We start from the raw sequence: 23,196 nt of genomic DNA on the forward strand, positions 1-23,196 counted from the left end.
AGCTGGGAACTGTCTGAAAAGTCTACACATTACTACTTCTAATATGTGGCTCTGCCTTTCTCTATCACTTTGTACAGATATGAATGTGCCCCTTTGTCACTAGACAAAGATTTAATACAGACTCTACTAGATTTCAAATTAACAGTTGCTCAGCACCAAAGCTATGAAAGCATGACTACTGTGATCCACTGACACAATTTGCCAACTAGCTGAGTAAAAGCTACTTCATAATAAAAAACAGTGTACATATTTGCAGGTCCTCTACAAAGTAGATATTTGCCCTTTAAGTGAATTGTGAAAGTAACCTATCCACAGAGCAGGCACTGACTTCATACGAGTCTGACAGTTCAAACCTATATAGAACAAAGGAAATATGAGGTGAACACACCACCAACCAAACCAGAGTGTCAAACTCCGACAAAGCTGCAAGATCACACTCTCATGCGGACTAACTCTAAATCACCATAATCTCGGAGTTCCACTACTAAAGCCATATGTACACGTTACTGCCCAGGAGTATGTGAGAGTTATACGCATTTACTAAAATTCAACGGTTCCTTCAAGATGAGAGAGCCATGAAATTAGCCAGTTTCCTGCCAGGCAAGGAAAAATATTAAAAGCATAACAGACCAACTCAGTTCATTCAATTTATGGTTAATGCAGTAAAAGCTTAACAGTAAATGGTTATTGCACAATACTATATACAGTGGAGCCTCGGTTGTGGAACGCTCTCTTACCCGAACAATTTAGTATTCAATCAAAATATTTGAGAAAAAAATGTCTCAGTACCCGAACAAAATTCTGTTTTAGAACAAAATCACACCACACTAACCTTGTTGGTTATGATGCATCGACCTAGTACTAGACAAAGTGAACAGAGCTCCATTCTGTCAGCGAACAGAGCTGACAGGTAAAGTGAAGTTACATTTTCATTTGATTTACATTGTGTTTATTGTTTTTCTGTATGATTTTATGCATGTAAGGTATTAAACTGTAAAATCTGTTAAAATTCTGTAATTTTTGGGTTCTGGAATGGATTAATCTAATTTACATTAATTCTTATGGAAAATTGTTACTCGGTTTTTGAACAAATCTGTTCTCAAAAGCCTTCTGGAACGGATTAAGTTCGAGTTCCGAGGCTCCACTGTACTATTTGTAAAAACCCAACATTTCAACTATTTAAACATTTAAAGGGCTAGTCCAAGCACCATGACCACTTCAGTGGCTTGAAGGTCATAGGTCATGGCTCTTTGAGGCTGTATGTCTAGGCTTTTACTATGTAACACTGCAAATAAATTTATATAACCTTTTTCTGTCGGAGAGGTCCCTCCACCACTAGCAACATTTTTAGCTAGCCCAATACAAGAGTTCATCAGGATACACAGCATGCTGGAGACCGATGACCAAAGGCATTAACCCCGCCACTTTAGTCACTCATAACCACCCTAAAATCCTTCCCCCTCCATGGAGGTAAATTACATCACCAGAGGAGGATCGGGCTGCTGGGAGAACTTGTTATTGCTTTATACTTTTTTTGCCATGAGAGTAGAGGTTACTCTGACCAAAAGATAATTTAATTTTTTTTTTTTTTTTTTTTTTTGATGGGAGCAGCCCAGATAATGCAGTACTACAAAATAACTTTATATTGCTTCCTATACAGCAGTGCGGCAACAAAGATAGAAGGATGGAATAGAAGGAGGCAGCCGTAACATGAACCATAACATGCAATATAGGGTGACCAGATTTCACACCAGGGTAGGGAACATTAAGTATATTTACCCGATAAATTAAATAGTAATCATAAATAGGCATCCAGTGCCTTCCATAACCTCACAGAATGGGAATAAGTTCATCAAAATGCCAGGTTTGCCTCCCATCAGCAACGTTACTACCACCGGTGCAGCTGCACATTCAGATTGGGTGGCCCCAAGTGCATAACCCACATGTTGAGGGGAAGCCTGGTCGTGTGTTCTGGCTCTTTAACAGCAAGACCCTCTCATATGGACAGACTAAAGTAGCGAGAGCCTGTCAGCTAACAGAAGCACGGGAGGGGAGGAGAAGGCAGATAGGAAGGGTGCAGAAAAGGAGAACAAGCCCCTAACTCCCAACAGCCGCAGCCAGCAGACTGTACAACCAGGGAAGCCACCCTCCTGCATCCAAAAGGTAGAAAACAGGAGGGTGGATAAAAATATGTATTCATTTTGTATGTGTGTCTGTATGTGTGTTACTGCCTCCCATATTTTAGGAATGGAAACCTTGAACTAAACAGCGTATCAGTGTGGTGACATTCTGTCATCAAACTAACATGGTGACCAGGGGTCATGTGATCAAGTTCATGTAGATCTTTCTTACAGGGGGATAAGCTTTACCCTTTGATATGTTAAGTAGGTAATTCAATACCTTTACAAGTCAGGAGAGAGATAGCCACTCCCCTCTATCCTCATTCCTTCCTGTTCCTTCTTGGTGGTGCTGCAGAGCAGATGTGTAGACGCCATGTGCTATCTTGGTGAACCATGTTATACTCTATTGCTTCCTTTTCTTCCTTGGTGGATGTGATGTTGGACTTGCAGCAGTGAGCCATTACTAGATGTGAAGGCCTAACCGTGGGTGAGATCAAACGTGTGGGGAAAGGGATTACTATATAGATAGATTTAAAAGGGTTGTTGCTCCGTGGGTCTGGGCTGTGTGTTTGTGATATATTTATAGTATTGTGTTGTTGCCTTCTAAATAAATACCTTTTAATGTAGACGAACCTTGTGTAATATTTAAATTAATTTGGTGATACACCACAATCAGCACAAACACCTCATACCAACTGTCAAGCACAGTAGTGGAGGGGTGATGATTTGGACTTGTCCTGTAGCCATAGGACCTGGGGATGTTGCAGTCATTAAAGGACCACTATAGTCAGCCAGACCACTTCAGCTCATTTAAGAGGTCTGGGTGAAACTGCTATGTTTACATTGCAGGGTTAATCCAGCCTCTAGTGCAGGGGTAGGCAACCTACGGCACTAGTGCCATGCACGGCACTCGAGGCTGCTAGAACCAAACAGGCTCTGGCCTATCAGGAGTCCCAGTAAAACTTCAGATATCTGCTAATACGAAGAGGTGGTTAAGGACAATCCTCAATTTATGCATTGCAGCACATAGAGATCACTTTCTCCCAGCACTTGTGAATGGGAATCCACACTGTAGTAGAGCAGCCCACAGCTGGTGTTGCAGCTCCTGTCCTTGACCTGTACCTGGCCAGCCTGGTCCCCACTGGAACCCAGGGAAGCCACCCACACTGCTAGATATACACAGAAATGCAGAATAACAGCCCACACACAAACATACACACAATCACCACAAACAATCCACACACATGCACAAAACCCCACATGCAGGCTCTCACATGCAATACCCCAAACAGCCCCAGACACTACCAAACACACAATGTGACATATCCATCCACACACAATTCCACAAGCAGCCCTCATACACAGCCCACATTCATATGTATCATACACGATACCATAAACTACTAATGAACATATACAATATAATAGCTCACATATGCACAAATACCACGATACAAAGCAATTACAATAAAAATAACAAGCAGAATACGGCAGCATACACACCTCAATTTAAAAAAATAGGATCGGCACACTACAGGACATCACAATCCTATATCGGCACAGTGCTGCTAAAAGGTTGCCTACCCCTGCTCTAGTGGCTGTCTCACTGACAGCCATTAGAGGTACTTCCACGCTTCTCACTTCACATTGAGAAGACGCTTGACGTCCATAGCAAAGCATTGAGAAATACTTTCCAATGGGCGGTTTAAATGTGCGCGCGGCTCTTGCCGCGCATGCGCATTCAGCGCTGATGTCAGTGGGAGGAGAGTTCCCCAGCACCGAGGGAGCCCAGCGAGAATGAGACCCTGAGGGTGGGGGGGACCTAAAGACCCTATAGTGCCAGGAAAAAGTTTGTTTTCCTGGCACTATAGTGGTCCTTTAAGACGACCATAAACTCCTCTGCATAGCAAAATATTCTAGTCATGACTGTTAAAAAAAAAAAAAAAATAGAAAAAGCATGCTGGGAGGAATTTATCACTTGACACCCAAAGAGCACCTGTTTTGTATTGATAAATTTCCTCCTCATGTTTATATAAACTAGTTATCTACTTAACCTGTGATTTGGCAGTTTTGGCAGCTAGCCAACGTGCAAAAGTCTACTGTACATAGTAAAATATATATTAATGATCAAATTACAGCAAAGGCATCTGCCAATATCCATTAACAAGGAAAAATAATTTGCACAGCAGAAAATGAATCCAGTTAGACGTCACAAAACAAACTACACAGGATGAGCATATAAACAAAAACGTAAAATCTAAATCACAATAGAGTTCAGGGCTGGAGTGAGATTGCATAACACTTGCTTTGATCTAGGGAAAGCTGAATGATCTGGAAGTCTGAATCACACGTGTTGCTGAAACTGAATTCTTCTACTTCCGGCCTTTTCCCCCTCACTCCTCCCCTCCATGCAAAACACCGGAGTCAACTGCCCATGCAGGGAAATCATACTTGGATCTTCAGCCTACATGCTGTGCTGCTTGGATTTAACACATGGGTTACGTACAACAAGCAATCAAGGCCACAGTGCCAGGAATGGACCAATCAGAGCCATTCCATTTGTTTGCATGCCCCAAATAGTTTGTTGGGGACAAACACTGATAAAGCATGCTACAAGGTAATTTTGGAGTAGTACATTTGTTTTAAGGTAAAATTCCAACTTTACAGTTTCACCTGCTAATTTGTAGTATTTGCAGAGTTTAAAAAACAAACTATACATGCAACTCAATCTTGTCCATTTAGGTAAACACTGCACACTGTTCCATTCCTGTATTGTGCAAGTACTGAGCAATCAAGTCAGTGTAGCATGTATACAGGTCACATGCGCAGATGGCAATGATGAACTAGAGTTACTTAAACACATGGCAGCAACATATGAACTTTATTCATTTTACCAAATCTAAATATACAGCCTCAGTGGGGAAAACAAGTGACATGCTCACAATGATCTGCACACATTGCGCATGTAGTTCGTTCTTGCACTACGTGTAAGATCCAATGCTAGAGGTAATATGAGATGTGAAGTTCCCTTTCACCAGGCCCTCTGTGCTGCTTGTGGTAATGAGGAATCACTAGCCTGAGCAGCAGTAATAAGCTGTGTGTCAGCTGACTACTTTCATTCTATAACTGCTGATATGAATCTGTATGCAAGTGTGTGATATCTCTGCTTTAGCCACCATCTTCAAAAGCCTCACCAGGGAAGTCACCCTCCTGTAACCAAATGGTAGGAAACAGGCGTCATGGTTTCATTTTCATTCAGTTGTAACTTACTTTAAAAGTTTTTATCTCCTGCTCTGTAAATAGAAGCCGTCCTCTTCTAACCCTGCCCAGACTTCCTGCTGCTGTCCAATCAAAGACTTCCTAATGCAGCGCAATGAGAAGTCTTTGCAAGGCAGGTGCCCTGGACAATTGCTGCCTCGGGTTTAGCTCCACTGAGCTAACCAAACCAGGAAGAAACAGAACGTGTTGTCTGCTCGAAAAGCCAGGGGAGTATAATCAGTATATTTTATAACATTTTAAACTTCTATTAAAGTCTGCACTATTTCCAAAATGGAAAAAATAGGACAAATTGGACAGACTAGATGGGCCAAACAGTTCTGATCTGCCATCACATTCTATTTTTGGAGGACACACTCTTAACATAAAGCTTTTCAGCAAGCTAAAGTGCTTTAGACGTCTGGAGTGTCCCTTTAAATGAGAAGTTAGATATATGTACACTATTCAGTTACTACCTAGTCTTAAGTCATTTTTTAAGAAATGTTCTTGAAGGTTGATAACACAGATCGGGTGTTTAACATTATTTAGCAATTTCAGTTCTTCTATGGAACTAAGCTCTGCAAGGTGGATGGATCTTCAACATTGATTAACATGATTAAAGGGTAACTCCAAGCATCGTAACCATTAAAGCCCGCTGTAGTGCTTATGATGCCAGGAGTATCCTGGCCCAGTTCCCGGTTTAGTATCAGTTTGCCCTCTTAACCAGGTTATGCACTCCTGGCTTCTCCAGTCACAATTCATCGGTTGAGTGAGTCAATTGACCTCTCCGACAATGAAAGACACACAGTGCATGCACATTTGCACAAAATTGACATCAGCCAATCCAAATATCTAGTTGATGTGTATTGACTTCCCAATGACACTACCAGAGGTGAAGTTAAGCCTCCAGCTGCAGAATGTCAAACCCCATACGTGCAGCATTTCATACTAAATTGCTGCACATACAGAATCCAGGTACTAAGACTACCTCAAATCAATAAAGTGATCCTGTTGCTTGTAATAATTTGAAAAAAAAAAAAAACAATCATGGTATGCTACAAAGATGTCAAAAAATACAGGTGTAGGATTTGTGCATAAATTGATATGTTTGAGAGAACCTACCCAGCAAATTCCTACTTTAGCAATCCAGGTCTTGATATATATATATATATATATATATATAAACAATTTTCCCACAAATACAGACTGGCACATGTCTCTTCCTAGTAAATGTGAAAAGCAAGACTCTCCTTCTGTCTTTCCTAAACTTTGCTATTTTTCACTATTCTTTCTAGTTGAATCAATCATTATGTCAACCTTAAAAATAATTAAAATAGTAATGACCCAAATTTCAGTTTTGTAATACAGGTGTTAAGACTGTGAACAGAGCATAAACAACTTATAATCAAGGGGGGGCAGAGCCTGACCATCAAGCAGGCCAGACGTGCTCAGCAAGAGCTCCCATGTCTAGCAGTTAAAAAACAGGGATTATTTATGGGCCACTCGCTTAGATTGACAGCAGCCAACATTAATCTTGTTCCGAGGACCTCAACGTCCATGGTGATACCTCACGGCCGCTCTCCCAGCTCTTTGTCTAGCATTGTGATCCCCATTTCCAGCTGTCCCCCGTCTCCCCTCTGGACCGGCGGGGGTTATCCCGGCCTCCACTGGTTGATGCCACTTAACTTGTCGCCTGCAAGAAGTTTTCGCTGTGCAAGGTCTGACCGCAGCAGAAGCCCTCCAAGAAGGCGGACAAGCCCTCTTACCCTGAGCATGGCCTTGTGTTAAGAGGCGGGGTCCAACAGAGCACAGTTGACCAAATGCATCACCGCCTCAACGAGATCTTGACCACTTTTGGGCCAGATTGGAAGCCCGACTACAGGTAACATTAGCGCAAGGTGGGAAGAGAGTGCAAGGTGGAGAGGGGCGAGGAGTGAAAGGACCCCCTCCAGGGATAACGAACACGCTACCAGGTGTGGCTCCCATCTTTGGCATGCCGGAGTTGAGAGCCGACAAGGATGTTCTCCCACTGTATTGGCCACAGAGGCTGCAGTTCCAACGCCGCAGGCAGCGCTTGACAACCCGGAACTTTCGCTATTTGCCCCAGAGGAAGGAGACTCCGCAACGAGTTACAGTCAGTGAATCCAGGATGCAGGCCCTTACTTCGGTCTTGGGCTGGAGGGAGACCATGCTCCGCACCTGTCCTACAGCACCACCCCACGCCCTCAATATGTTCCTGATCATAGGTGTTGGCTGATAATGGACTCAACTCCCGGGACCCATTGCTGAAATAACACCAATGCTCCCCTGATGTTTGCCGATACCCACATAACCATGCTTTCACTACTTACTCTAAGCAATGTTCTCCCTTACTTTTTATTTGACTGCTACATGTTTAACTATTCTTTATACGTTGCATAGCAAAGTCAAAGGACGAGGGAACTAGTACATGTCTATTTTCTGAAGTGCAGGGGCATGTTACAGAGTGGTGTCCCAGTGGTTAACTAATCTTGAATTATACTTCTATCTCACCACCATGTTGCATAAATGTCTAAAATGTCCTAACTTGATTCGAAACACTTTTATCTGCATTGTAGACGTGATGCTTCAGCTTGTTAGTTCTTCTGAAATATACACCTTTGCGTAATGTAACTTGCTAATCATGTTTTAACTTTTATACTTTTCCTTTGAACCGTATGCATGTCTATCTATTCTCAACTACCAATCTCCAAGCTACTGAGACATGCTATTTACATTAAGCCTGTTCATATAAGAAAAAAATGTGCAATTATTCATGCCACAGTCTCGTATGTTTATGTGTACGCTGTTGTGGTGGTTGACGATCTATAAGTACCTGAACAAAATTTTTTTTAAAGAAACAAACGAATAATCAACATGCTATGGCTCTTTCCCTCTATTAGCAGACACTGCCAGACCAAACGTCCTGAATTGCAACCTATCTGTGCAGGACATTTGCTCCAAAGTAACATGTCAACTAAACTGGTCACATAGTACTATTTCTCAGATTGGAGTTCAGCTTTGGTCAGTCAAATCTTTAACCAGGTGGCGATTCTACAATGAACATGGTATTAGGATGCTATTTTACCAGTTTGTGCAATCGGGGACAAGCTACCCAGGATACCATATGTGTGGGGTTTGAAAAAAAAATTTGGGAAAAAAATTAGTTTAAGTTGCACTCTTGACTGGAGGCTGATTAGATCAGTGGTACTTGATCTAGTTATCTCCCAGAGACAGAGGCGCTGGGGTGGGGTCTTTGTTTTAGTTAACGATCCCCTGTGGGGGGATCTGTGTATAAATGGGCATTTAATGCCAAGTATTCGGTTTTCACCCTTCATCAAGTATCAACTGATGTTTGGGTAGGCTGCTCTATATCACAGAGCGCTGCGCGGTAAAAGAGGCTTTGGCAGAGATACTCGATCGGAGCAAGGGATAATGGACAACCATCAATCTGCGCAGGGGATATTGGCCAACCATCGATCTGCGCAGGGGATATTGGCCAACCATCGATCTGCGCAGGGGATATTGGCCAACCATCGATCTGCGCAGGGGATATTGGCCAACCATCGATCTGCGCAGGGGATATTGGCCAACCATCGATCTGCGCAGGGGATATTGGCCAACCATCGATCTGCGCAGGGGATATTGGCCAACCATCGATCTGCGCAGGGGATATTGGCCAACCATCGATCTGCGCAGGGGATATTGGCCAACCATCGATCTGCGCAGGGGATATTGGCCAACCATCGATCAGCGCAGGGGATATTGGCCAACCATCGATCAGCGCAGGGGATATTGGCCAACCATCGATCAGCGCAGGGGATATTGGCCAACCATCGATCAGCGCAGGGGATATTGGCCAACCATCGATCAGCGCAGGGGATATTGGCCAACCATCGATCAGCGCAGGGGATATTGGCCAACCATCGATCAGCGCAGGGGATATTGGCCAACCATCGATCAGCGCAGGGGATATTGGCCAACCATCGATCAGCGCAGGGGATATTGGCCAACCATCGATCAGCGCAGGGGATATTGGCCAACCATCGATCAGCGCAGGGGATATTGGCCAACCATCGATCAGCGCAGGGGATATTGGCCAACCATCGATCAGCGCAGGGGATATTGGCCAACCATCGATCAGCGCAGGGGATATTGGCCAACCATCGATCTGCGCAGGGGATATTGGCCAACCATCGATCTGCGCAGGGGATATTGGCCAACCATCGATCAGCGCAGGGGATATTGGCCAACCATCGATCAGCGCAGGGGATATTGGCCAACCATCGATCAGCGCAGGGGATATTGGCCAACCATCGATCAGCGCAGGGGATATTGGCCAACCATCGATCAGCGCAGGGGATATTGGCCAACCATCGATCAGCGCAGGGGATATGCCAACCATCGATCAGCGCAGGGGATATTGGCCAACCATCGATCAGCGCAGGGGATATTGGCCAACCATCGATCAGCGCAGGGGATATTGGCCAACCATCGATCAGCGCAGGGGATATTGGCCAACCATCGATCAGCGCAGGGGATATTGGCCAACCATCGATCAGCGCAGGGGATATTGGCCAACCATCGATCAGCGCAGGGGATATTGGCCAACCATCGATCAGCGCAGGGGATATTGGCCAACCATCGATCAGCGCAGGGGATATTGGCCAACCATCGATCAGCGCAGGGGATATTGGCCAACCATCGATCAGCGCAGGGGATATTGGCCAACCATCGATCAGCGCAGGGGATATTGGCCAACCATCGATCAGCGCAGGGGATATTGGCCAACCATCGATCAGCGCAGGGGATATTGGCCAACCATCGATCAGCGCAGGGGATATTGGCCAACCATCGATCAGCGCAGGGGATATTGGCCAACCATCGATCAGCGCAGGGGATATTGGCCAACCATCGATCAGCGCAGGGGATATTGGCCAACCATCGATCAGCGCAGGGGATATTGGCCAACCATCGATCAGCGCAGGGGATATTGGCCAACCATCGATCAGCGCAGGGGATATTGGCCAACCATCGATCAGCGCAGGGGATATTGGCCAACCATCGATCAGCGCAGGGGATATTGGCCAACCATCGATCAGCGCAGGGGATATTGGCCAACCATCGATCAGCGCAGGGGATATTGGCCAACCATCGATCAGCGCAGGGGATATTGGCCAACCATCGATCAGCGCAGGGGATATTGGCCAACCATCGATCAGCGCAGGGGATATTGGCCAACCATCGATCAGCGCAGGAGATATTGGCCAACCATCGATCAGCGCAGGGGATATTGGCCAACCATCGATCAGCGCAGGGGATATTGGCCAACCATCGATCAGCGCAGGGGATATTGGCCAACCATCGATCAGCGCAGGGGATATTGGCCAACCATCGATCAGCGCAGGGGATATTGGCCAACCATCGATCAGCGCAGGGGATATTGGCCAACCATCGATCAGCGCAGGGGATATTGGCCAACCATCGATCAGCGCAGGGGATATTGGCCAACCATCGATCAGCGCAGGGGATATTGGCCAACCATCGATCAGCGCAGGGGATATTGGCCAACCATCGATCAGCGCAGGGGACATTGGCCAACCATCGATCAGCGCAGGGGACATTGGCCAACCATCGATCAGCGCAGGGGACATTGGCCAACCATCGATCAGCGCAGGGGACATTGGCCAACCATCGATCAGCGCAGGGGACATTGGCCAACCATCGATCAGCGCAGGGGACATTGGCCAACCATCGATCAGCGCAGGGGACATTGGCCAACCATCGATCAGCGCAGGGGACATTGGCCAACCATCGATCAGCGCAGGGGACATTGGCCAACCATCGATCAGCGCAGGGGACATTGGCCAACCATCGATCAGCGCAGGGGACATTGGCCAACCATCGATCAGCGCAGGGGACATTGGCCAACCATCGATCAGCGCAGGGGACATAGGCCAACCATCGATCAGCGCAGGGGATATTGGCCAACCATCGATCAGCGCAGGGGATATTGGCCAACCATCGATCAGCGCAGGGGATATTGGCCAACCATCGATCAGCGCAGGGGATATTGGCCAACCATCGATCAGCGCAGGGGATATTGGCCAACCATCGATCAGCGCAAGGGATATTGGCCAACCATCGATCAATGCAAGGGATATTGGCCAACCATCGATCAATGCAAGGGATATTGGCCAACCATCGATCAATGCAAAAGATATTGGCAGATTCCTCTGAGACGTCTGGATCCAGAGGCCATCTCCAAGTTGAGATTTGTCCCTACATTTGGTCTGTACCACTCAGTTGCCTATCTGTACAGGACATATGCTCAGAAGAAACATTCAATTCAGGCTGTCTGGCCGCATGGTATTTCTCGGCTCAGAGCTCAGCAGCAGCTGGTCCAATGTTTAACCAAGTGGCGATTCTACAACGTTAATGGTATCAGGGTGCTAACTGACCAGTTAGGGTACACGGGACAAGCAATCTGAGGATACCATGTATGGGGGTTTTACGGCTTAAATGTGTGTCTTTGGGTATATTCGTTTAAGGTGCCCTGTTGCCTGGAGACTGATTAGATCAGCGGTACTTGATATGTTATCTCCCAGCCACAGAGGTGCCAGGATGGGATCTTGATTATAGTTAATGATGGAGGTCTGTGTATAAATATGTGCATTTGAAGCCAATAAAGTATTCCTGTTCTTACCCTTCATCAAGTCTCAACTGGTGTTTGGCTGGGCAGTAAAATATCACTAAATGCTCTATGGGAAAAGAAGAGACATTGGTGGAGACACTCTGGTCTAGTTTTGGAGCTCCACCACAATAAAAATTGTGTAAAAAATTGCATGTAAATCCTAAATAGATGCTAGAATGATATTTCATTCAAAATAGGAATATACAAACACTATATATATATATATATATATATATATATATATATATATATACACACACACATATATATTTATTTTATACATGCACTGTCGAGAAAAATTTGTATTTCATAAAGATAGATTATTTATGAAATACTCATTGACTGTTGAAATGTAACTGAAATTCCAACCCAGTCAAGAGATATACTGAGACAAAGGAGGGACTACACCATTGATGTCTTCAAGGAATTGCCTTTATCTAGAGAAGATTCTGCTGTCTTACGGGATCCTACACAGACCTCAAACTGTACCCCTGCAGTGACGACCTCCCGGGAGAAGATGGTGGTGCCCACAAGGGACAGGTTCAGGTAAGCTGAACTAACATTTGCCTGCCCTTTCCCAATGGCTGTGATTTCACTGTCGGGGGACTTTGCAAAGTTGTCTAAATGTTAGGACTGCATATGCAGTGACATAGCAGAATTAGAAATGTTTAACATATTGGATGAATGTGTCCTGAATCCAAATTACACATATGTAAGCAGCATTTAATGAACTCTATCAGTTCTCTGATGAAGATAGATGCAAGACAAAATATATGTTTAAAGGCACCCAGACCACTTCTGCCCATTGGAGTGGTCTGGGTGCCAACTCCCACTACCCTTAACCCTGCGCAAGTGTAATTATTGCAGTTTTTATAAACTGCAATAATTACCTTGCAGGGTTAACGCCTCATCTAGTGGCTGTCTACGGATTGTTTTCCTGGCACTGGAGAGTCCCTTTAAAGAAACTCTTGGCCCAAATGTGAAATACACAAGTTAAAGTATGCAAAGTCTTTAAATGTATAATTTGTAAAAATGAATCATCAAAAAAGTTTTGGAAAGCAACAGATAGGCTTACAAGTAATTCTACTCAGACTTTGGGTGGGTATGCCTCTTAAATTATGTTTTGAGTGATTTTATAATGATCGCTACAAAAGTATCCCTCTTAGTCTTATCATATGGTTTAAGCTCAACACACAACGTATAGAGAGTTCAGTAAACAAGGTTTAGTCATTCGCATACCCTCATAAAATCCATCACTTATGATATCCCAATGATTTACACAAATGGCATAATCACTAACTTGGAAATAAAATCCATTCAAGGTAAAATGTTGTGAAAGAAAGGCTAGTTCATCAAGTTATATATTACTTATATCAATTTCTGTAATTGTTGATTCTATTGGAATAATTCTAATGGAATTATTACCCCAATAAAAAACAAACTAAAATATGTCAACACTGGAGGCAGGTTTTGGAAACCAACAAGGGAATAGTCCTTTAATCAAAATCCTGAAATAGATTTTATTTTTTTTTTTAAAACAGTTTACACGTGTCATAATTTGGGATCACAAAACATGTATTGTTACTGAATAGGTCAAGACAAGAGTCAAGACAAGAGTAAACTACATGAAGCATATATAAAATATTGGAGAGTGGTATCACTAATTAATTTTTTGTCCAATACTCCAAAATAATTAAATTGTGTTATAATTAATCACTAATTAAATATTTGGATCACGGGTGGTGTTAGGGCACTAACTATGGAACAGAGTTTAGGATGGACTAGGTCTATGGAATTTCATCTTCTGATGAGCAATGTGATATGGGGGTTTTGTTAAGCCATGAAACAGCGTGGTACCATATGGTAGATTTAACTAAACACCTTGGGGTGCACACTTCTAAACAATTGGCAGATTTTGTGACAAAAGTTATGTTTCCCTTTTATATATTTGCTTCTGAAATACAAATATTGGACAGACTCAACTGGAGACTATGAATTATCCATCTTCAAAGATATTCCTGAACCAAGTCTCAATGTAATTACTCTATATTACCAGCATTGCTATTTGCGGTCATTCACTAATTTAGGAAAAATACTGGTTAAACTTTGGTAGAGGAATGATGGTTTGTGGAGGAAATTGATTAAAGAAAGTAGAAATTTAGGATAGGTCTATGTTTCTACAGTTAACTTTTCTCTATCCCTAGATCTCTCTTATCTACATTTTATGGAGGTTTGGTTTTCTTTTCTACTTTAAAAAATGACCTATGAGTAAATGTATATAAACGGTAGGGATAATCTTTACTTATAATATAGATACATTGGTATTTTAAAGATTAATACTTTGTATAAGTGTGATGTGAACTAGCAGATGGTTAACATAGCTTAACTTTGCCTAGTAACAATAGAGACCGTTGGTTTAAGTATTAAAGTTTAATAGATTTAGATAACTTGGCTTTGTTTTTATTTTCATTATAAACACTTAGAATGAATAGGCTTTAAGTCTTATTTATAATTTTGTAGGTTTGACATCACTTGGGTAGGTACATTTTCTTTCCACATAGTTCTTACGTTTCTACATGGGGAATCTGTATTCTGTACCGTTTAAAACAATTAAAGGTAGGTTTTAAGTTTACGAGTATCATTTCAAGCAAACATGCCAATGTATCTTTTTATGCATATTTCCTAATAGTAATAGCTACTGTGATTTTAAGAAAGCAACATTGTGTTTACTTTGATTCTTATGATCTCAATAATCCACTTTCAATCCTGCCAGTGGCAAACAAACGTGTAAACACCCGTACCTCAAGAATTTCACTTACCACACACCAACCTCTACCCCATGTTCATGAATATTTGCAAATTTTATTGGCTAAAATGAGATCAAGCACAACACTGACATACATGTTAATGTTATTTCTATTGTGTTTTATTATTAGTCATGAAAGCTGTGACATCAAACCTTATAAAAATGTCAGTATTCACAATGTAACATGCTAAAAGCTGTCTTATATAGTCTTTTTTCAGACACTTAAGTTGTTCTGACAGCAAATGAATAGAGATCCAGTGCATCTGCTAGGTGTGAAAGAGCGAATAACGAATTGAATGGATAAAAAGAACTGGTCGTTATACAGGAGATCTCATTTTAAAGCGAAGATGAAAATTGACAAGAGCAGAAACAAAACTGTACTTACACTGGTTTAATAGATTAAGCAACATATAAAGTAAGCAATATAGAGAGGCAAACAATTGCATTTTAGCAAGATCAGACAATATCAGCATAAACTACATCCATCAATTATATAATTGAAGGGGAAAAAATCACTTATCTGCCATATACATGTCAGAAGCAGACCATTCCAAAATCCTGATTTTGTAGAATACTAAGTCCAATTCCCTATTATATATTGAGCTGTTACACTTGTAAACAAGAGTCAGATGTACCGATGTAGCAAAGGGATAAGTGCAGAAAATGCTTCAAATCTCACATCTACCTTGGGGAAAAAAATTATACAACTCCATATGGTCCATATAACAAAAGCAATTGCTGTAAATGAATTCAAAGGAGAACACTATGCATCAAAAGGAAGCCATGATCATGCACAAGTCAAAATGAAGCAAGTTCAGTAGCATCCAGAAACCATTTATAGGAACTTAAGAGTCACAAGACAGATAAAGATCATGGCAATGTTGACAAAGAAAGAAATAAGGGGCAGAAAAGCAAACTGGATCCATCCATAGAGATAAAGGATGAAGAAGCTGGATAAGTTCTGTGCTGAAGCTGAGCGAGGAACAAGGTGTAGTCAGTCAACTGATTGAGAGAATCAGGTATGAAAGATGTAAAGTCTGAGAAGACAGCATATTAACTTCCACTGCCTTTACATTGAGAAACAGCATACCTAATGCTAAAGTTCAATTGGAGCCAGAAACCTTATCTCACCACATCATTAGAGCTTAAAGGCAACCCATGCCCACATAATTCAGCAATTTTGTCTATATGCATGCCTTGGTCTCTTCCCCCGACAGTGGCATTGGTGATCAATGCTTTACCAGCTGGGTGCCTTACAGTCATGCCACATTGCAGGCATATAATTACTTGGCCATCTGTTCTATAAGAGTTCCTGCCAGCCATATCCCTCTTAACTAGGGCTGCTTCCTTTACCCTGTGATGCCTTGCCCCTTCCATTTGCCCTGAAGTGTGTTCTTAATACCTACCTCCTTCACCTCCCATCACACTAAACAGTGCCCTTACCCCCTAATCACACCGTATAGTGCCCTCACCCCCTCTCACACTAAATAGTGCCCTCACCCCCTCTCACACTAAATAGTGCCCTCATCCCCTCTCACACTAAATAGTGCCCTCACCCCCTCTCACACTAAATAGTGCCCTCACCCCCTCTCACACTAAATAGTGCCCTCACCCCCTCTCACACTAAATAGTGCCCTCACCCCCTCTCACACTAAATAGTGCCCTCACCCCCTCTCACACTAAATAGTGCCCTCACCCCCTCTCACACTAAATAGTGCCCTCACCCCCTCTCACACTAAATAGTGCCCTCACCCCCTCTCACACTAAATAGTGCCCTCACCCCCTCTCACACTAAATAGTGCCCTCACCCCCTCTCACACTAAATAGTGCCCTCACCCCCTCTCACACTAAATAGTGCCCTCACCCCCTCTCACACTAAATAGTGCCCTCACCCCCTCTCACACTAAATAGTGCCCTCACCCCCTCTCATCACACTAAATAGTGCCCTCACCCCCTCTCATCACACAAAATAGTGCCCTCACCCCCTCTCATCACACAAAATAGTGCCCTCACCCCCTCCACTCACACAAAATAGTGCCCTCACCCCCTCCACTCACACAAAATAGTGCCCTCACCCCCTCCACTCACACAAAATAGTGCCCTCACCCCCTCCACTCACACAAAATAGTGCCCTCACCCCCTCCACTCACACAAAATAGTGCCCTCACCCCCTCCACTCACACAAAATAGTGCCCTCACCCCCTCCACTCACACAAAATAGTGCCCTCACCCCCTCCACTCACACAAAATAGTGCCCTCACCCCCTCCACTCACACAAAATAGTGCCCTTACCCACTCCACTCACACTAAATAGTGCCCTTACCCCCTCCACTCACACTAAATAGTGCCCTTACCCCCTCCACTCACTAAATAGTGCCCTTACCCCCTCTCATCACACTAAATAGTGCCCTTACCCCCTCTCATCACACTAAATAGTGCCCTTACCCCCTCTCATCACACTAAATAGTGCCCTTACCCCCTCTCATCACACTAAATAGTGCCCTTACCCCCTCCACTCACTAAATAGTGCCCTTACCCACTCCACTCACTAAATAGTGCCCTTACCCCCTCCACTCACTCTAAATAGTGCCCTTACCCCCTCCCATCACACCGTATAGTGCCCTTACCCCCTCACCTCTCTCCGCCTCCAATCACAGTGCAATGTGTCCTTAACCCCTGCCCCTTCACCTCCCATCCCAATGAATATTTCCCTTACCCCTTGCCCCCTCCCCCAGAAAGGAATCCCCTATACGCTCTGTCCTGTCTCCCTCCAGTTGCCCCGGACTTGGCACTGCTCTCTGCCAGGTTACTTAGTTGACTTTCCCCGGTCTCCACACACTCTCACAGAGCTGCCTCCCTTTAAAGGGCCACCTCAGCTCTGCTACCATCTGTACTGCCCTCACTGTGCCCCTTCTCCTCGGTGCCCTCCTCACCATCTTGACGATGCCCCTCTGCAGGGCGGGTGCTGCGGGCGCAGGCTGAGCTCCGGAGGATGCCATGGCTGGGGTGAGTGATTAGAGAGAGTGCTGTGTGTACGAGTGATCGGGCCGCCAGGAGCTGCTGCTGCTTCCCTCGCACTGACTGACTCAGAGAGCGAGCCGCCGCCGCACAGCCTCTATTTATCGACCCGCCCCCTCCGCGAGACACGCGCCTGCGCGCCTACTGCAGGGAGCCATACAGCGCTTTCAGGATGACGCGCATGCCCCGCCCAATTAGCCATAGCGCTTCCGGGTCGCTGGTGTAGGAAGGACACGTCAGCACGTGTGTAAAGGGAGAACTTGGGCAATGAATCTAGGCAAGTATAATACAAGTGGTGTGGCGCCAAACTACTCTCAAGATGTGGCTTCATTCACTGAGGAAAACTTTAAATCAACAACATTGACATAAAGTATTGCACAAAAATAATTAATCGTTTTTAGCTTTTATTCTTTTTCTTTTTTTTTTTTTTTTTAAATCTACGCATAGCGTGTTAGCATATTGATTCATTCATACGTGGCTTTCCTGTCACTGGTAGGAACTAGTTTGCAAGGAATGGATTATTATGTATTACCTTAAATAATTTTACACCATTATGACAGAATGAAAAGCTAAAATGTATTTCTATTAAAAACACCCACTCAGTGATGTATTTTGTTTTCTTAGCTGCCATATTCTTGTAAAGTCTGTGTCACCATATAAACGTATTATATACACACACTCAAGCACGCTAAATTGCACAAACTCACATTCTCACAATAATTTATTCACACTAAATAAAACAAATACACACTCACACTGTTACACATACATATTATAGCACAAAAAAGACACAATCCCATTCTGCTCAAGCTGCTGGTTAGAGGGTTACTCCGTGATTTTAAGTGGTTGTAGTGCCTGGAGTCTGTATGTGCACTTTGCACCTTCAACAGTGTCATTTGGGCATCATCAGCTATCCTGGAAAAAGCATTACTTGCAGACTAATGTCTGCAATTCTGTGTTAAAGAAATTTGCACAGAATTGACAATCATTGTCTGAGAGCGCCAGCTGACGCTCTCAGCCACTGAATTGCTGGCAGGATCAGCATCGGCTCTTCAGAATCTGGATGCACATCACAACCTTCCGTAAAGGATACCTGGCACAAGGCAGAACCAGGTAAGAATGCAAACCGTTGCGAAATGGGACCAGGGTACTCCTAGCATCATAACCACTACAGCCAAATGCATGGAGACACTTAACTTTCCCCATAGAGATGGATTGATTCCATGCATCTCTATGAGGAGATGCTGATTTGCCAAGCTGGCATTAGGCCCCGCCTCCTTGACTATCTCAGCCAATTGAATGCTTTCCCTATGAGAAAGCATTGGATTGGCAGAGATAATAAATTCTAATGATGTCAACCGAGGAGGCAGATCAGGGGTGGGGCCTGCGCCTACAGACTCGCACGAGGCTGAAAATAAGGCAAGCCACCTAAATGGGGATTTTAATACTACAGGGTCAGGAACACATGTTTGTGTTCCTGATCCTATAGTGTTAAGGCTTTAACCGAGCAGAAGATAACAAATTATAAGTTAAATGCACCGTGCCATAAGGGAAGATAATTGTGCCTTTTTTATTTTTAGGAAGTGAGTAGGGAGTCTCAGCCAGGGGAAGGTAACTAGGGCTGTTTAAACAAATTCCTAAAAGGCAAAGAATTAAAAATAGTGTCTGCAGAGATTACCAGTTCATTGCAGGGTTACTACAACTAAAATGTTTTCAATGGTTTGTAACCCTTGCCCTTCTAGGATGACTCCCACCCCAACTTTAAAAAAATGCCGGTGCCAATATCTTAATTCTCATTTATTATAAAAAAAAAAATTGCAAACAAAAGACTTTTTTTTTTTTTACAGTTTACCAGTAATAACATGTTCATAATTAGTGCAGCTAAAAAAAAGTAATTTTAAAAGTAAAATACATGTTGTCCTAATGTACATTAGGCATCATACATCATATGTCTATGATTTCTGTTCATTTGTGGTAGTTACAGGTCACAAATACGAGGAGTAACATGCATTTTTGATGTGGAATGTCATTACAGAATAGCCATCACAGAAAACAAAATTGCCAAACTAAATTATATAGTTATAAAAAGTGGATATTGCCTAGAAGTTACCAGTAATTCAGAGTATTTTGACACGTCTTACATATCCATTTAACTGCCGATCTCTGCTAAACAATGTAGTAGAAGTGAGTTTTTCTTTTTTACATACACACATATAACAAGTTGTTTTTCTTTCAATGTATATTTTGTAAATCATATGTGGGCTACTCCTGTACAAAATCTGAAAATTGTGTTCAGCTACATGTTCTGATTACAATACTCCCATTGTATGCATTGGCTACCATTCTGTGAAGCTACAGAGCCGTAAGAGACCTGGCAAATTCAGTATTAACAGTTCGAATTTTGAGAGATGGATTTGATGGGTCTTTTTTTTTGCTGTTCAAATTAATTCAGCGTCTGTCCAACATTCCTGACGCAATCTATAGCAACCACTGAAGTTCCAGCACGTACAGCTAGTAATGTCAGAGCGCCGGAGCTTCAGTGAGAAACATGAGCATAACCCGGAGTTCCTGGAAACTCCGTTTACCCTCCCTGACACCCCTGATTTTTTATTTTTTTTTAGTTTTGGGTGCTTTCTCAGACCACCCTGGTGGAGGGACTGGTAAGGGTAGACAAAAAATTTCCCCAACTGCTGTTAGATTATGACAGAGGCGGCAAAAATGCTGCCCCTGTCAAAGTTCTGACTGGGACCATAGCTCCATCGGGACTTATGGATGGGCTTGCCTTGGCGTCAGCTGACCACTCTCTGCCAATCAGCGGCGCCTCTGCCCAGCAGCACTCCACACTTCCTGAAACTGAGATAGGAGCTAGAGTCAATTTTAGGGTTCATGAACATATACATTAGAACCGCCACATATACACAAATACAACATGGCAAAGCAATAACACAAGCACAATACGCCACATACACACCTTGATTTATAAAAAATGGACCGACTCACTAAGGGACTTTAAGAACTTGTTTTAGCATGGTACTACTAAAAGGTTGCCTACACCTGCACTATGCAATCATCTTTTTTGTAGATCGACCGCGGTATTCCCGGTTTATTTTGTATTATGGATTGTAGCAGAAAAGATATGTTAACCACATTTTAAACATGAGAATTGAAACTCCATCCAGACCGAATTTGGATCTGAGTGAATTGAATTAAAAGAAGAAAATCATATATTATCATAGACAAAAGAGCTAATAAAAACATAATTTGCAGCTTCATTGTATTTCTATCTTCTAGGAAGAATTACCTAAACTGCCTAGAGGCATTTTGAATGCAGATTTGGCTGTTCTCCTTAAACATACATGTTTTAATTAGAGTTTATTAAAACTACAAGTTAAATTGTTAATAGGAGTGCAGCAAAACAAATTGTTCATACAGGAGTTATACATTAAACTAGGAATTTACAAGGAAATTTAACATTTTAGGGGACATGCTAGGGAACATAACTAGTACAGCACACTTGCACCATCCCACATAGTGTCAGATAACGCTGTCAACCCATGAATGATTTCCAAAATTGGGCAAACTTGATGTTGCTAAAGTAAAATGTTAACTTCTGCTCTAGCAAGAGCCAAGAAGAATGGAAGGACCACATGCGCAAAGTATATGGTTAAAGGAGCACTGTAGGCATTTTAGCCATTCTACATGGAGTTCTCTGGCATTGTCCCATCATTCAGTGTTTAACTATTTTCAAATTGTTTAACACTAAATAAGGATCTCTGGCCACCCACAGCCCAGCTGCTACTGGAGGTATGACTAAGACAGAGATTACAAACTACCTACTAACCATGCAACAATGAGCACGGTGATAGGCTGAAAGTGGTCAGTTGACATTTTAAGCCAATCACAGTCTCCTATTGTTCCTCAAGCTAACGCTTCCTCATTAACCAGAGCAGCACAATGAGGAATGGGTCTAATGTATAAAAGCAGAACAATCACAACCGAGTGGACTTAAGCACATTGAAAAGTTATATTGGATCCTGACATTAAAGGGACACTTCAGGCACCCAGACCACTTCTGCCCATTGGAGTGTTCTGGGTGCCAACTCCCACTACCCTTAACCCTGCAAGTGTAATTATTGCAGTTTCCATAAACTGCAATATTTACATTGAAGGGTCAAGTCCTCCTCTAGTGGTTGTCTACTAGATAGCCACTAGAGGACACCTCCGTGTTCATAGAACACAAAACGTGTGCTATAACGTCGTTGGACTTCCTCACGCTATGTGAGGATATCCAGCGTCGCTGAAATCCCCATAGGAAAGCATTGAAAGTATTATTCAATGCTTTCCTATGGGGAGGTCTAATGCGAGTGCGCCGGCCGCGCATGCTCAATAGGTCGTGGGCGGACCATGACCCAGCACCGAGGGACATCGGCGCTGGGTACAGGTAAGTCACTGAAGGGGTTTTAACCCCTTTAGCAACTTGGGATGGAGGGAGAGGGGACCTGCAGTGCCAGGAAAACGGTTTATTTTCCTGGCACTGGAGAGTCCCTTTAATATACCAGCTGTAATGGTGTATGTCACAACTGGAGAATATACAGTGGTTGGTTAAAAATACACAAAATACAAAATAAGGGAACTCAGCACTGCATTTGATGTCTATGCAGCAAACAGAAGAAGGTGGAAACTATACAAATAGGTTAGAGTTGTGAGGCCTAATAAGACATGGTAGGTGACTATTAAAGAAAACTGTAGACACCATAACCAATGCAGCACACTTTTGTCTGGTAAGCTGTTTACAATGATTTTTTACTTCCCTCGCTCTGTCATTTAAACCATATTCATTGGTTAGTTTGGTAGCTGATGGCTTTCAGCCAGTGAATGCTATTTAAACCTGTTATAAGTTGTTATGGTAATGCAGAAGAATGAACATCCGTTTTATCAGACTGGAAGGTAAGTGTCAAACCATTTGACATATCATGGAGTACAGTGATTGTAACTGAAACTACTGACACCATAACCACTACAATGGACTGTAGTTGTTATGGTGCCTAGACTATCCCTTCAATCAATGCATAGTCCATTTAAAGTTCCCAGAAGTCAGTCTACCCACTTTCCCCATGTGGTGGGATATATGCACTGAGAGATGCAAGATTTTAATTATTGGAAGTGTTATACCCTGTAATGTCACTTCCTGCAGAGAGACAGCCACTAGTGGCATTTAAACCCTACAATGTAAACATTTCCGTTCCGGATGAACAGCAATGTTTTACATTGCAGGGTTAAACAGA

The 23,196-nt window shown here is 43.2% G+C and overlaps 1 protein-coding gene across 1 annotated transcript in view; it reads right to left on the bottom strand.

Moving 5' to 3' along the window:
- SND1 (staphylococcal nuclease and tudor domain containing 1) overlaps positions 1-17,998 on the bottom strand; it is a 594,953-nt gene extending 576,955 nt beyond the window's left edge. Inside the window, exon 1 of the mRNA XM_063448347.1 lies at positions 17,827-17,998. Within this exon, the coding sequence (XP_063304417.1) occupies positions 17,827-17,892 (66 nt within the window). The 5' untranslated portion in view covers positions 17,893-17,998. The remainder of the gene's footprint in view (positions 1-17,826) is intronic.
- Positions 17,999-23,196: the final 5,198 nt, after the last annotated feature.

Source organism: Pelobates fuscus, chromosome 3, assembly GCF_036172605.1.
Source record: "Pelobates fuscus isolate aPelFus1 chromosome 3, aPelFus1.pri, whole genome shotgun sequence".
Lineage (NCBI taxonomy): Eukaryota > Metazoa > Chordata > Amphibia > Anura > Pelobatidae > Pelobates > Pelobates fuscus.